A 15,014-nucleotide genomic window follows, 5' to 3' on the forward strand; every position below is an offset into this window, starting at 1 on the left:
AGGTTTTGGTAGCAGGGGGACTTCAGGGTTGGCTTCTGTGAGAAGTCATTAGAATCCCCCATGTCCAGCAGAGCCAATGCCTGCTTGCTCCAAGACAGACCCACCCCTGGCCAAGGCTGAGCCATCAGTGACAGTGAGAGCACCTCTGGGATAAGACATTTAAGAAAGTGGGTGGGAAAGACCTGCACAATTGCAACAGCAGAAGAGTGGGAAAATGCAGGAGAAACAACTCTGCAGTTCCTCAGCTCAGTGCAGAAGGAGGTTGGGCAAAGACTCCTCTGCAGCCCATGGTAAAGACCATAAGACCATGGATATCCATGTCAGGGCAGATATCCGTCTGCAGCCCATGTGGAATCCCATGATGGAGCAGGTGGATGTCCAAAGGAGGATATGACCTCATGGAAGCCTGCAGAGGAACAGACTCCTAGCAGGACCTTATGGCCCCATGGAGAGAGCCTGTGCTGGAGCAGGTCTACTCCTTAAGGACTACACCTTCCTGGAAGGAACCTATGCTGGAGCAGCTCATGAAGACTGCAGCCTGTTGGAAGACCTCACTTTGGAGAAGTTTGGGGAGGACTATCTCTTGTCACCCCATGCTGGAGTGGAAGAGGAAGAAGTAATAGAGACAGTGAGATAAACTGACTGCAACCTTCATTTCCTGTCCCTCAGCACACCGGATGGGAGGAGGTAAAGAAAATTGGGAGTAAAGTTTAGCCCAGGAAGGAGGAAAGGAATTTTTAGATTTGGGTTTAGTTCTCATTATCCTACTTTAATTTCATTGGTAATAAATTAAGCTCATTTCCCCTAGTCAAGTCTGTTTGGTCCACGGCAACTACTGCTCAGTGATCTCACCGTGTCCGTATCTTGACTTATGAGACTTTTGCTGTGTTTTCTTCTCTCCTGTCCAGCTGAGGAGGGGAACGATGAGCAGCCTTGATGGGCACCTGGCATCCAGTCAGGGTCAACCCAACACAGAGTGCAATGCTAAAAATCTAATCTTTCTTTGTTTCTTTCTCAGAAATCTTTTAATTCTCTCAGAAAGGTATTAATGGACTACTGGAAGCCATTTATTTTTATGACAACTTTGTTAGCTTAAATAACTCTCTTCCCTCCTTGGTGTGTAAGCCACCATTAATTTGATTGATCACTACTGTGTCCACTTTGAGCATTTCATTAGCTATTCTGAATCTCACTATTTTCAATACCCTTTAACAACAAAGAGGTGCCATTTTCTCAGTCATCATATCTTTACAATTATTGCAGTTTGATCCAGTTCTTCTGGACAGAGGTGGCCACAATTACAGACAACATTGCTGGTAAAATATCACAGTTTCTCTGTAAAGCCAGTAATCCACTTTGATTTTGACTGATAATGTCTACATACACTGTGGGGGGCACAGTAACTCCATAGCCATGTCACATTACTGCCTCAAAATTATCCTGTGATCTTATAACAAGCACAGGTATTTCTCATAGTTCTCCTGCTGATGAATTTGTGTAGCAGAAACCATTTCAAAATATGGCAATACAGATCAAATACAGTTTTTAGACCCTTAGCTACAAGTTGTTTCTGATTCTAAGAAAACCCCCAAACAATTGAAATTAGGATTGTGTATCCGAATTGAGAGCTCAAATAGCTAGTTGAGTTTAAACCCAATTGTGTACAAGCTGTTTGGCACAGAATCCTGTTCAATTCCTTTTGTTCAGTTCTCAAAATTTATCACACAACCTCTCATTCTCCTGATAGCACTAAGAGCTTAGTAGCACTAAAATATTTCATTAATATATTCATTTTCTCTTCTCCAGTTCTTTACAATTCTTCCTTTTACTTTGAATTCAAATACTTGAATTTTATTTTCTCTATGGGAAATTATTGGGTAATGACAAGAAACTTTTCACTTTCTTGTTTTTTTGCTTTACTGTTTTAGAGTCCATCTTTAGTAAAGTCATGGTGTATTCCTTCCCATTTCCTATTTGCCTCTGTTGTTTCAACTATTCTTTTCTTCAGTAGTGTGTTATAAAGATTTTTCATGTGAACAGTTACTAGGTCTATATTCACCTACATTATGCTATTTTTTAGATGGAGGAATTATGTTTGATGATGTTAAGCCTTCATAAAATTGGTTTAAATCCTTGCTAATAGATCTGCCACTGGACTAACAGTTACTCTGATTGTCACTGTTTGAGTAAATGGAACTTAAAGTTCTATTTGTGTTTCAAATTTTCTGATTTCCAGTAAGCTCATCTCATTAGTAACTGTGCTTTTGCTTCTCTGGCCAACATTATGGTTCCTTAATGAAAAAAGAGACAAGGTATTCTATTTGTTTAGGGATTATACCTACATGATCTTCAGTCTGAACTCTATTGTTCCTGAGAAGTTACTCATCTTTGAAGGTTCTCTTCATAAGAAAACGGTTGAGGAACCTTTGCTCTTTGTTTTACTTCTTTTATAAAATCTAATTTAGCTTGAAATTTAGTAAGTTCCATTGTGTCCACATAGTTTCTGACCCCCAAGGTATATTGTGCTTTGCTGATTTTTCTTTTATTTATCCATTCGGCATTGGATCTCTGTCATATTATTTCTGGATTTATTATACACCCAGACCAAAAATTATTTTCAATAGATGCAGCACTGAGTATAAATAACCATAGACATGAAATTATTAGCAAGTCTGTACTCAGATTTTTGAAGACTGTGTGTGTGTGGGAAACCAAGGAAGGAAATTGTTTTTGCATAGCTATATTCAGAATTAATCGAGGTGCATAAACAAAGATTTATCTCTCTTTTAATATTTTCAGTGAAAAAAGATGTGACAGACTTTGACCAACCTTGGGCTTCTGCTCTGAATTACCTTCAGGAGACACCACTCTGTGGACTATGCAGAACACCTATGGAATCTACTTGATGGAGACCTAGAATACTTGCAGTGGTGAAATACATATATTTCTTGTTCTGAAATTGTCACTGCTCTAGCTGCTCATGCTATGCCTAGATTTCCATGGTTTTCTGTTCTTCTGTTTATCAGTAACAATATTTCTGTTTGTTAGATGATATGAGGTATTCACAAGTAACTACAGATGTCTAAATATGAGGATATAATCTATTAGTTTTGTCTGCAACTATGTATAGTATAAAATTCTCTGAACATAAAAATATTCAGGATCATGGAAGTTAATAGAGATCGGTTTACAAAATGGCTGATACAGAATGCAAATTCACACCTTCAGATTAGTTAAACTTTACATAGCTTGGTCTATCAGTTCTGATTCAGTTTTCATAAATGGACCCAAACCAGAATTTTACACCTCTTCAAAAAAGACACGAGAGAGCTAAAAAATCCAGTATCCTGGCAAAGCATGTTTTCAGTGTCTAAGTTGTTTCTGAATTTTGGTTGTTTATTAATTAAACAATTTGAATAGAATATGGAGTTCAGGTCAACTAACTGTTTGCAAGAACTTGTGCCATTGATATAAGTAAAAAAGAAAACTGCAAATAAAAGCAAATGCTTTCTACAAATATATGAACATAAGGGAAAATCGCATTCTGCTAAAAGAGTTTTTGTATCTCTTCTTGTGATTTCATCACTGTTGCAGGAGCCTTCTGCTCTGCATTGAATGCCATATGGAACAACCTACTTCTTTCTGCTTCAGCTTTTTTTTTCTAAACTCAACTAAAATCATAGTACCTTCATTGCCTCTTACACTTAATATCTCCCTTATGCTCTAGTTTTTCTTTCCTGAGCATTGTAATTGTATTTACCATCTCTGGGAAGTGTTTGGAGAGACAATGGGTATGAGAGAGGCAGTTTACATTCAAGCTATACTGTTTCTGTAGTTTGGTTTTAGCCTTAAAAATAACAAAGAAAATATTATAGATTACAATTAAAATAAAAGTTGGAAGGACTTTGAGGATTTTGGACCTTACCATAAATCTTTCCTGTCAACATTCCATTCCTGACTTTTCCAAGAAGTTTCAATGTTCGTTCCATCTGTGCATCACCAACTCCACTGTCTAACCATTGCTGGCAAAGAAACACATATTGTTCATCAGTCTTGCCTGATTCCTGGATGACAATTTGGTCCAGGTACCATCCAGCTCCATAACCCACATTATGGTGCTCCACAAGCACTTTGCTCAACTGTCCAAGGTCAACTGCTCTCATTTCAGACATACAAACCTGAGAGGCAAAAAGAATAGCACACTGATTAGACCATATATCTTATCTTTTGTCTTTGAGAAGTTTGCATATGGAAAGACAGAGTCCTTCCAATGTTGGAGCATCTTTTTCTGAAAATAAGGAAAGATGTTATAGGTTGGCATTAATATTTGGAGAACTATGGGGGTTTTATGTTTTTTTTCAGAGACTATGTGGATCCTTGAATATATACATTTATTCTTCTTCATGATCACTGCAGCTCAGGTTTTATTACAAAAAACATCTCCCTGTTTCAGGTAGAAATAAACCTCTGATTGAAAAACCTAGAAAAATCTCACGAAAACTGAAGTTCGGTTAATCCCTCATAGCTGAAACAAAGGCAGTTTTTCAAGAATCAGGATAGACCTGGTAACTTAAATTTTTGTTTAGATAAGGAATTTTATTTTAAAACATTTCCAAGTATTTTACATTCTAAGACACCCTATTATTCAAATAGGAAATGTTGTATTATTCAACTCTGAACAAAAATACTGTTGATGACTATGCAAACAAAGGAAGATACTGGCATTAGAAACTATAACTAAGGCTCTGCACGCATACAGGCAAGAATTGATGTGCTCCTCGGATGTAAATAGACATCTGTTTAAATATTGCTACGGCTACCAGTAAACAAAAGCTAAATGGCAACTGCACTAGTGCATGTTGGGATGAATAAATTATGTGAGTGAGAGAATGAATGTGTTCTGTGCGAGATAATTTAAGTGGGTGGGTAGATACATGGGCATGTGTGTGGGTGACATTAAAAAAACCCCAGATGGATAGTAGAAACAGACGCTATAATTTTTATTTGTTGCCAACCAATTTGCCACCAGGCAGGAAAAAGCATGAGGACCAGAAAGCAATGAAGGAAGATAAGATTTTTAGAACAAATTATGTCATCTGGTCCATTCTCCTGTCTGTGTCAGACTTCTCCACAATGTGATCAGTAAAAGAAAACATCCAAGTTATTATTCCTATCACAGCCTTAGGACTTCCAGCATTCATACCTTGTTATCTCCACGATATCCTCAAACAGTTACCATGGCAAGTTATAGCCCTGCATTTAAGTCTATGTAGCCCAAAATAAGATCTAGCTGGGAGAACATCTTGCAAATAACTTTTCGGGAGCACTCGCTGCTTTTTAATTTTATTCTTTGTAGTTCCAAGCCAAATATAATTTTCCTGTCAGTCTACATGACCTTTGACTTAGAGGAAATAGCCTGTATTGCTAATATTCATGTTCCTTCACAGCTAACTCTAATTGAGAAAGGGACCTATCATTAGTTTCATTCTTTGTGATAATAATTAACATTCATTAGACAACAGTGGTCATAATCACCCATTGTTATCAATGAATTCTCATAATAATACATTAAATTGCCTACTCCCTCAGCATTAGTAAGAATGTACTTTTGGTTGATGTCATTACATTTTTTTTTTCCCCTTCAGTATAAAGACATTTGGAACTGCATTAAACACACTACTGGAAGTACAATTAATGAAAGCCAAAAGGATTTTATTTAAACTGTTTTGCAAACCCATTTTACTCTGTTTTCTTACACTTGGTTGAAATTTCCTGTCTTCCTACCTTTTCCTTATATTCATGTTCTTTATCAGTCAAGAGATATCTTTTTTGTATCTCAAGTTTCCTTAACTTTGTTTTCTTTGCCTGTCCATTCCACATTTTTCAGGGATATTGCTGACATAATCTTGTCTCTCAAGACAGCTTGCCCTTTGAACTTCTTCCTTTCACCTTCTATTCTTGAAAACTCTCGCTAAAACCCCATTCCAACTTTTTTATTGATGAACTTCTATGTAAAAAGAATGCAAAACTGGTAGTAGTATTTTAAATTGCAGATCCATCTAGCCCAGTATAGTGTTGCCAACAGCTACCAGTAACAGATTTCTAGGGAAGAGTTGAAAAACAGGGCAAATATATAGAGATGCTTCTTGAATATAAAGTCTCTCAGCCTTTTGCAATTTGTGGTTCAGAGATTGCCTGAGACAGAGATTATGTCTTTGCACTTAACAGCCTCAGTGGAAAGTTGTCTTCCATGACAATGTGCAATGGCTTTTTTCACCAATATGTCTTTTACCATCTGCAACATCTTGTGCCAGAAAGTAAAATGTATTAATTACACATCGAGCAAAAAGCCACCTCCTTTTGTTTTGAATCTGCCACCTGCACATTACATTGAATGCTCTTGAGTTCTTGTATTTCACGAAGAAATAAATGTTCATTTTCTCTATGCCATTTTGTATTTCTTATCTCCCTCACCCTTCTGATCATCATATCTTTTCCAGACTAAACATACTTGTTTGCTTCACTGTTCTTTGTATGGAAGATATTTCAAATTACTTGACATTCTTCTTGCACTTTTTAATACAAGTGAATCAACAAAACACAGCATCTGCACTAGTGAATATCTTTGGAGGCATAATTGTGTTTTCTGCTTTGAAGTGGCTGGTTTTTTGTTTTGCTTTTTGTTTGTTTGTTTTTGGGTTTTTTTGTTTTTTGGGGTTTTTTTTTTAATAATTTCTAAGCATCTTATTAGTTCTGTTTTCCTTTTGGTTTGCTTCTGCTGCGATGACATCCTACTACTTTCATATTTCAGAGCCCATCATTTTGCATGCAAATTTAAAGGGTTATTCCCCCCCGCAGCCACTGTTTTTCATTTAGCTACAAAGAATTTAATCTGCCATTTTATTACCCATTCACTGTGTATGAGGTTCTTCTGCAGTCTCTGCCACCAGCTTTAATATTTATTACCTTAAATAGCTCCGTATGGTCAGAACATTTTGCCATCCCACAGCTCAACCCTTTCCCAGGAATCTATCAAACAATGAAGAGTGTGAACACACAAAATACCTAAACTGAAGAACACTTGCATTGTCTTCAGCACAAAAACTGCTCTCTGAAAACAAAGGAATTGCTTGGGAAGACTCTCAGCACTCTGCTGCTCAGTGTAGTGGCTCTGATTTCTTTATCACTAACATAGAGGCTGCATCACTGCCTCTGTATTAGCATCCAGTATGAAATGCCAAGTGAATCACTTCTTTTTAGACTTCTTTTCCAGATTATGTCACTGACTATGTGCCTTTACACCTTTGATTAACCCTTCTAATTGTCCATAAACATTTTCCCTCAGGAATGCCAAAGATTAACCTGTGTTTTTAATAATATCATCCAGACAATTAACATCATAAAGCTCTTCCTATATCGTTATAGCGCAGTTTGGACTAAGACAGCAGGATTCTGGAAAAAATGGCATGTTAAAAAAAGGAAGTATTATTGAAGAGTCAGAACAACATATAGAAAGGTCTAATTAGGAAGACTGAAGAGACATTCTTCTTTGCAAAGAACAATGCAGCAATATAAGTGCACAGAGGGTAGAGGTCTATAAAGCAAGAGAGAAGCAAAGAGAAGGCAACATGGAAGAAAACATTTACTGTGTCTTCCAAAAAAAGATGTGGTATGAGATTTAAGTAGTATGTGAAAGTTTAGTTTTACTCAGGCAGCAAACCAAGTGCAATTAAAATTACAGTGGAGACTATGGACACTTATCACATGTCTATAGAAGAATTTATACAAATTCATGGAAGAAAAAGTGTCAACGACTAGAGCATAACTCTGGAACAAAATGATGTGGCTGGTTTCTAAGCTCAAGAAGACATAATAAATCTAGTGAAGGAAGACTTGTTAAGTGCAAGGCTAGGAAAGCAGTGGAACAGGTTGCCAAGGAAAGTTATGGCATCTCAGGCACGAGAGAGCATAAGAAACACTATGAAAACATACAGAGGATTCTGCTTTATTGTATAGAATGAATTGATCAAGTGCTCTGAGTTCAGGGTATGGGTGAATATGTTGTAGATATAATCATTAATATGGTAATAAGCAAAGGTTGACCAGAAAATCTCTCCTAGGATTTATCCTTAGCAGGTAATTATTTTTACAGTTAGGCTTGCCTGTTTGCAATTCTGTAGATAAATGGATTAATTAATATCTAGTAGGTAACACATTTAAAATCTTTCTTTCAACTCTATCTGGGCAGATTAAAAAAAAAAAAAAATTAAAAGAGCAGACACAGGAAATAGCCCTGATATTTCTATACTAGCTTCACAAATAAGTGAAAATTAAGTCATAGAATTTTTATATCATTGGATTCAGTTCCAGATTCTAAGAAAATTTACTGATAGTTTGTGGATTTAAAATTTATTGGTACTCAAACTATTCTTAAACTGTAATCTCAATTCAGGCAAAATGCCTATATTTAATAAACAACACCTTATTTCCACACGTTACCAGAGTGTAACATCCATGCTGGTATTTCATAACTGAAAGACATACAGTATTAGAAAATAATAAAATTAAATACATCAAACAAACATGCAAGGAAAATGACTCAATACTAACCTTCCCTCTTTCAAAATGTGAGTGCCCTAGTCTCCTTTTGCAGGAATCTCCCCACTCTCCAAATACTCTGATAAATACATCTGCATCAGTTCCTGATGCAGGCAGTGTTCCTGTATGGATGTTGATCAAGTAAAGAACTTCTGTCAGGAAAAATCAGTGACACATGACATTACCAAATTAGCAATGTAATTATCAAACATTATAAACCAATATATCATAGGTACAAGATTAATTTCAAGACCAAGGAATTAAGTTATAGGAATTGTCACCAATTTTCTGAGTTTCATATGGATTGCTAGGTATCTTACAGCACACACTACAGCATTAGGGATGAAATGTCCTTTATGAATCAATGTAACAATCCATGCTTGCATTACAGAGGGAGAAAATATCCTACTTCTGGATTCTGGAGTCACCTGAAAGACTCAGACTGTTCTTATCATGCTTCATAAAAAAGACAGGAGTTCTTGTAGGAATTACAGGTCTTAAATTGAGTAAGGATTTATCAACTCTAACATTTTACCAGGGGAAAAAACACAGACATAACAGATGATTAAAACCACTTTATGTTCTGGATCAGCTGAATTGTGTTTTAATCTCATATTTTGAGAATTATGGCCAACATCATTTAATATGTTCAGCAGAAATGGCTCAGCTATTTATACAAATATGCTTTGTTATTATTCTTCACAACAAAGGATGGCTTGCCATGACTTTTGTCTGATGAGTTATGCAGTACATATTACTTGAGGCAGCATGACAGAGGATTTTTAATGGGTTCTGTGAAAAACTAAATGTTACAACAGACTCTTAAGATATATTTCCATTTGCAGTCTAGCCTCCAGTTAGATGTTACATGCAAAAAGTTTTAAATATTTTAACTAAGACTTCTGTTCACAGAGTATAATGAATAAGAATCCTTCTCTACATATTTTATAAAATGTAATCTGAACAAAGGAAGATATCATATTTTAAATACAATGATGAAATGAAATATGGCTTTGGGGGCAGAAATGGGGCTAGAAGAGAACCTAAAAAAAACCTGCATTTTCTCTTTGTGATTCATGACATTATAACTTTGCACCTGCCTTTTTGTAATCTGTAGTTTAATCCCTCACTAAGTGTAAATCAATCATTTTCTGAAAACTGCCATTAAAATATACTAACTGGGCTTTATGCATTTTTCAGACTTTCAAATTTTTACTTAGTCTAGTGAAAACAATACATGTCAGTTGTTTTAAAACAGAAGAAAATGCTTTAACTAGATACATATATGCAGCATTTACAGGATGGCCAGGATATCAGACCCAACCAGCAGACGTTTAGGAGGGGTAGATCTTGACCAACCTGGTCTCCTTTTATGACCAGCTGACCTGCCTGGTGGATGCAGGAAAGGCTTTGGATGTTGTGTACCTGGACTTCAGCAAGGCCTTTGACACAGTCTCCCACAGCATTCCCTGGAAAAGCTGCAGCCCATGGCTTGGACAGGAGCACTCTGTGCTGGGTTCAGAACTGGCTGGATGGTCTGGCCCAGAGAGTGGTGGTGACTGGTGCTGCATCCAGCTGGGGGCTGGGCACCAGTGGTGTCCCTCAGGGGTCTGTGCTGGGGCCAGTCCTGTTCAATATCTTTATTGATGACATGGATGAGGGTATTGAGTCCTTCATTAGTAAATTTGCAGATGACACTAAGTATGTCAATCTGTTGGAAGGCAGGAGGGCTCTGCAGAGAAACCTGGAATGGTTGGATGGATGGGAAAAGCCCAGTGGGATGAAGTTTAATAAGTCCAAGTGCCAAGTCCTGCATTTTGGCCACAATATCCCCCTGCAGCATTACAGGCTGGGGACGGTGTGGCTGGACAGTGCCCAGGCAGAAAGGGACCTGGGGGTGCTGGTGACAGCCAACTGAACATGAGCCAGCCCTGTGCCCTGGTGGCCAAGGCCAACGGCCCCTGGCTTGTATCAGGAGTAGTGTGGCCAGCAGGAGCAGGGAGGTCATTCTTCTCCTGTACTCAGCACTGGTGAGGCCACAGCTGGAGTGCTGTGTCCAGTTCTGGGCCCCTCAGTTTAGGAAGGATGTTGAGACACTGGAGCGCATCCAGAGGAGGCAACGAGGCTGGTGAGGGGCTTGGAACACAAACCCTGTGAGGAGTGACTGGGGGAGCTGGAGTTGTTGAGCCTGGAGAAAAGGAGACTCAGAGGTGACCTGATCACTCTCTGAAACTCCTTGAAAGGTGTCTGTAGTTAGGTGGGATTGGTCTCTTTCTCCTGGCAGCAGCTGACAGAACGAGAGGACACAGTCTCAAGCTGTGCCAAGGGAAATTTAGGTTGGATATCAGGAAAAAGATTTTTATGAAAGTATGCAGGACTCGAATTGTCTGCCTAGGGAGGTGGTGGAGACACCATCCCTGGATGGTGTTTAAAGACTGGATGTGGCACTCAGTGCCATGGCTTAGTTGAGGTGTTAGGGCTCAGCTGGACTTGATGATCCTGAAGGCCTCTTCCAACCTTGTTATTCTGTGATTCTGTGACCCCACAGTTTATTGAATAAATAATTAAAAGTAATTTTGAGTGTTTTTTCAATATATATAAAATGCTTTGCAATCTTGTGCCTCTTGTTCATCCTATTAGGCAGTTTACAATTCTGTATGTGTGTGTGCTCATAAATTTATTTTTCATTTCAGCAGCATACCCCTGAGTGGTGGCTGGTCTGGCCTGACAGCAGCAAGCTCTGTCACCATCTCAGATCCATCTTCTCCAAACAGACATGGGGCTTCAGTGTGAAAGCCCAGCTCTTGTTTAGTGTCCAGGTCTTTTAGCCGAAGCTGCAGACAGAATCAGAGAAAGAAATTAATTTAATTAATTATTTAATTTCCTATTCCCATCCCAATAGAAACTGACATTTCTTCCATTTACTGACTCCTGCACACACATGACAACAGCTACCTGGTTCTGCATAATAGTTACAGCAGCTTCTTCAGTCTGCTAATTCTGCAGCCTGATGTTTACAGGTGTATTCTTCATTGAATATCAACACAAGCATAGGGCCCATTTGTAAAGATCCAATGAGAGACACAGCTTAAATTGACCTGTATGTGCTTGCAATTTCAGAATGTCAAATGAATGAATACAGTTACATCAATCTTAATAGCATATGGCCATTTTGCAAAAACATTTGCTTTGCTACTTTTTTATGTTTTTAAATGAGTCTTGCTCTATCTCAGGTAGGATTTTCAAAGTTGGCAGAGATTAGGTGTGGAGTGGCTTTCAGAGCTGCCAGTGGAAATAAATTATTTGAAGAATGAAATTCAATAGAATGGGCAAGCTTAGGTCCAGCTTCATTCTACTTGGCTTTAAATAGTTATTGGAGAGTGAAGAAATTAGGAGTCAAGTTTGTGGACTTAGAACTTCCAAACCAGCCGAGGAAGCACAGCCTTAGGAGCTCACATATCCCTGCTGAGAGGGTCAAGGTGGAAATGAGATTCACAAGAGGTCAGCTCAGATCATGTATTCTACCCTAGGTCAGGTTACAAAATACAGAGTGAAAATCTATCAAGTTTATGCAGAAACATTTCTGGTAACTATTGCATGCAATATTGAACTTCATAAATAGCTAATGACTGCAAGTTTGCAGGAACAGTTTCTTCAGTCTTCAGAATCTCGTTGTATAGAAACAGCATAGCCAAGACATTTTTAAAAAAGCAAAAGGAAACAAAAAGAAACAAAAACTTAATTTCATCAGGACAGTGAATAATTTATATTCTTAGGCAGGAATTCCCAAAATTATTGTGGTCACTTCTTTCCAGTATTGACAACAACTGCAACAGCAAAACTTTGTGCTCATTGTGCAAAATACACATACAAATGTTTGCAAATCCTGAGTACAGATTTCCTCACACAAATTTCAACTGCAAGCTTTGAGATATATAAATATTTATATAACTAAATGAGATAAATTAAATTATTGGGAATTTGACAGTACCATTCTTAAAAATTTTGTCAGATTGTCTTGCCCTTGAGTTCTTAGAAATGCAATGACCTAACATTTTCCATGATTGATTATTCAATCTGTCCAGTGCTTTACAAGGTCAGTTATAGGGCTTCTAGATGGAAGTAAACAATACCCCACATCCATTTCTAGACTTAAACCATTAATTAGTTGAATAAAAGTTTGGTTTATTTAGATATTAATAAATTCCACTATAATTACAGCCCATTGTTTACCTATATTTTGCATTTGCAATAACAATTTTTTTTATATGAAATGTATAACATCTTCTTATATAAAAATATTTCCTCCTAACTTCTATATCATAGAAATATCATAAATATCAATACATATCTGTCCTGGTTTAGGGTTAATCACCCCAGGACAATATCACAAACTCCTGTCTGTCTTAAAATTGCACTAAGGTTTACCTGCATATGCAGGCAGACAGCCTGCAGAAACTGGACTCATAAAAATGAGGTGTGCAAATTTATGCAGATTATGACCTTAAAATAAAACACACCTGACAAGTTCTTGCTAGTTCTAAGATTACATCTAAGTGTGAACTTCATGTTCAAATGATATAGAGTTTCTATATTCTAAACTAACATAAGAAATGGGTTTGTATTCTATTTTAGGGAAAGCCAGAAACTCTTTTGGAACAAGAAATAGCTACTCATTCTATAGTACATAAATCTTCAGAAGTTATAGAAAATACATAAATTTTAGATAAGGTTATATAATTCATTACAGAATTTTGCGGAAAACTATACTATAAAATATAAAATATAAAATATAAAATATAAAATATAAAATATAAAATATAAAATGTAACATGTAAAATGTAAAATGTAAAATGTAAAATATAAAATGTAAAATAAAAATATAAAATACCTAATTTATAAATAAACTATTAAATTAGTATTAGATATAAGCATATTAATGGCAAAAGCAATAGAAGTTATTGCAGCTTATGCTGTGGGTTGCACATGTAAATATAGACTGCTTAGGTCTATAGCAACCTAACTTGTACTAACTTGTAGATTATAACAATTTATAGCTACTAATAAGCCAATAATTGAATGAATTGTGAAGTATTTGAAAGTACAGACAAAAATCACTTAGCCAGTTGCTTAGGGTTGTTATGGAAAAGAAAGCAGAAAGCAAACTATTACGTTTATGAATTTTCTGCCATATTTTGAGCCACCAGGTCTGGAGGCTGAAGTCTTATCTTACATAATGGATATATTAAATGTAGTGTCAAAATATTTTTGGAATGCTTTATCAAATGGCCTAGAGATGTATACTTAAAATGAGAAATTAGCTTTGCTTACCTATTCTTTCCATTTTTATAACCTAAACTGAGGCTACAAAATTAGCTGGGGAGAAAATACAAGATAAACTCCTCCTCTATCCTCAGAGGAGCTCATAAGTTCAGACTCAGGGTGTCTATGAGAGCCACAAGCCCATTCACATTTTAGTCTGGAATGCAGCTGTCTCTAGCATTTCTCATCAGAACAGTTTCTGGAGTCTTTATGCATTTAAGGAATCACCTTGATCTTTCAAATCCATAGCAAGGTTAAGGGATTCTGTGGCTCAGTTCAGGAAAGCATTCTTCTGCTGACATCAGATTAATTCAGTGCTATGTCCACAATGGGGCTTTTTGCCCTTGCCTATAGGCAGAGCTCATTGACATGATTTTCCCTTGAATTAACCTTCAAGTTTAAATATGTTTTTAAATTCTAATTCTATTTTAAGATTGACAGCATTAAGTCCTTTCTCCATTCCTTTTTATGAGAATTCTTAAAGATGTATTGACTACAATCAGAGGTTTAAGGCCCACTGATGACCATCTTGCAAAGAACAGATACTGAATATTATCTTAATTGGCTTCCACAGGTAGGTTGGTCTCAGTCTGGAGACTGTCAGTATTTCCATGCAGGAATTAACATCTCCTAACATCAGCAAGAGACACTGCCTTCCATGTCACAATGAATTGTGCAGAATGAGTCTGCACACAGTGAAGAGCTATAGCAATATGCACTTCAGCAGGTGCAAACAAGGTCGAGCTGCCCACAAAGAGACCTGCAAGCTGTAGGCAGTCATCTGTAGATACCAGGTAACTGAGACCATCTGTGTCTCAACAAAACTTATTTACTGCTATGTTGAAAAACACTGCAAGTTTACACGTGTTATACTTGGAATACCTTGTGAAGCTCAATTCCTCTTCTCAAGGATGGACCACATAACACAAAGGAGACTTTTGTTATGTCTCCAATATCACCAAAGGTCAACTGTTAGAAAAGAAATAGTGATAATTAACTATATTTTTTATGCAACAATTTGCACGGCATACTTTAAAGCCAATAAAAAGATACATACTACAGGTAAAAATATTAGTCAATGAGGTTAGAGTTAG

At 37.0% G+C, this 15,014-nt stretch overlaps 1 protein-coding gene across 1 annotated transcript in view; it reads right to left on the reverse strand.

Moving 5' to 3' along the window:
• The window catches only part of RP1 (RP1 axonemal microtubule associated), a 205,012-nt gene that overhangs the window by 36,923 nt on the left and 153,075 nt on the right, over window positions 1-15,014 (reverse strand). The window contains exons 43-46 of the mRNA XM_086888036.1: window positions 14,803-14,889; window positions 11,300-11,432; window positions 8,611-8,750; window positions 3,926-4,178 (exon numbers count right to left, since the gene is read on the reverse strand). Of these exons, the coding sequence (XP_086744162.1) occupies window positions 3,926-4,178; window positions 8,611-8,750; window positions 11,300-11,432; window positions 14,803-14,889 (613 nt within the window). The remainder of the gene's footprint in view (window positions 1-3,925; window positions 4,179-8,610; window positions 8,751-11,299; window positions 11,433-14,802; window positions 14,890-15,014) is intronic.

Source organism: Cyanistes caeruleus, chromosome 1 (genome assembly GCF_971803275.1).
Source record: "Cyanistes caeruleus chromosome 1, bCyaCae1.hap1.1, whole genome shotgun sequence".
NCBI lineage: Eukaryota > Metazoa > Chordata > Aves > Passeriformes > Paridae > Cyanistes > Cyanistes caeruleus.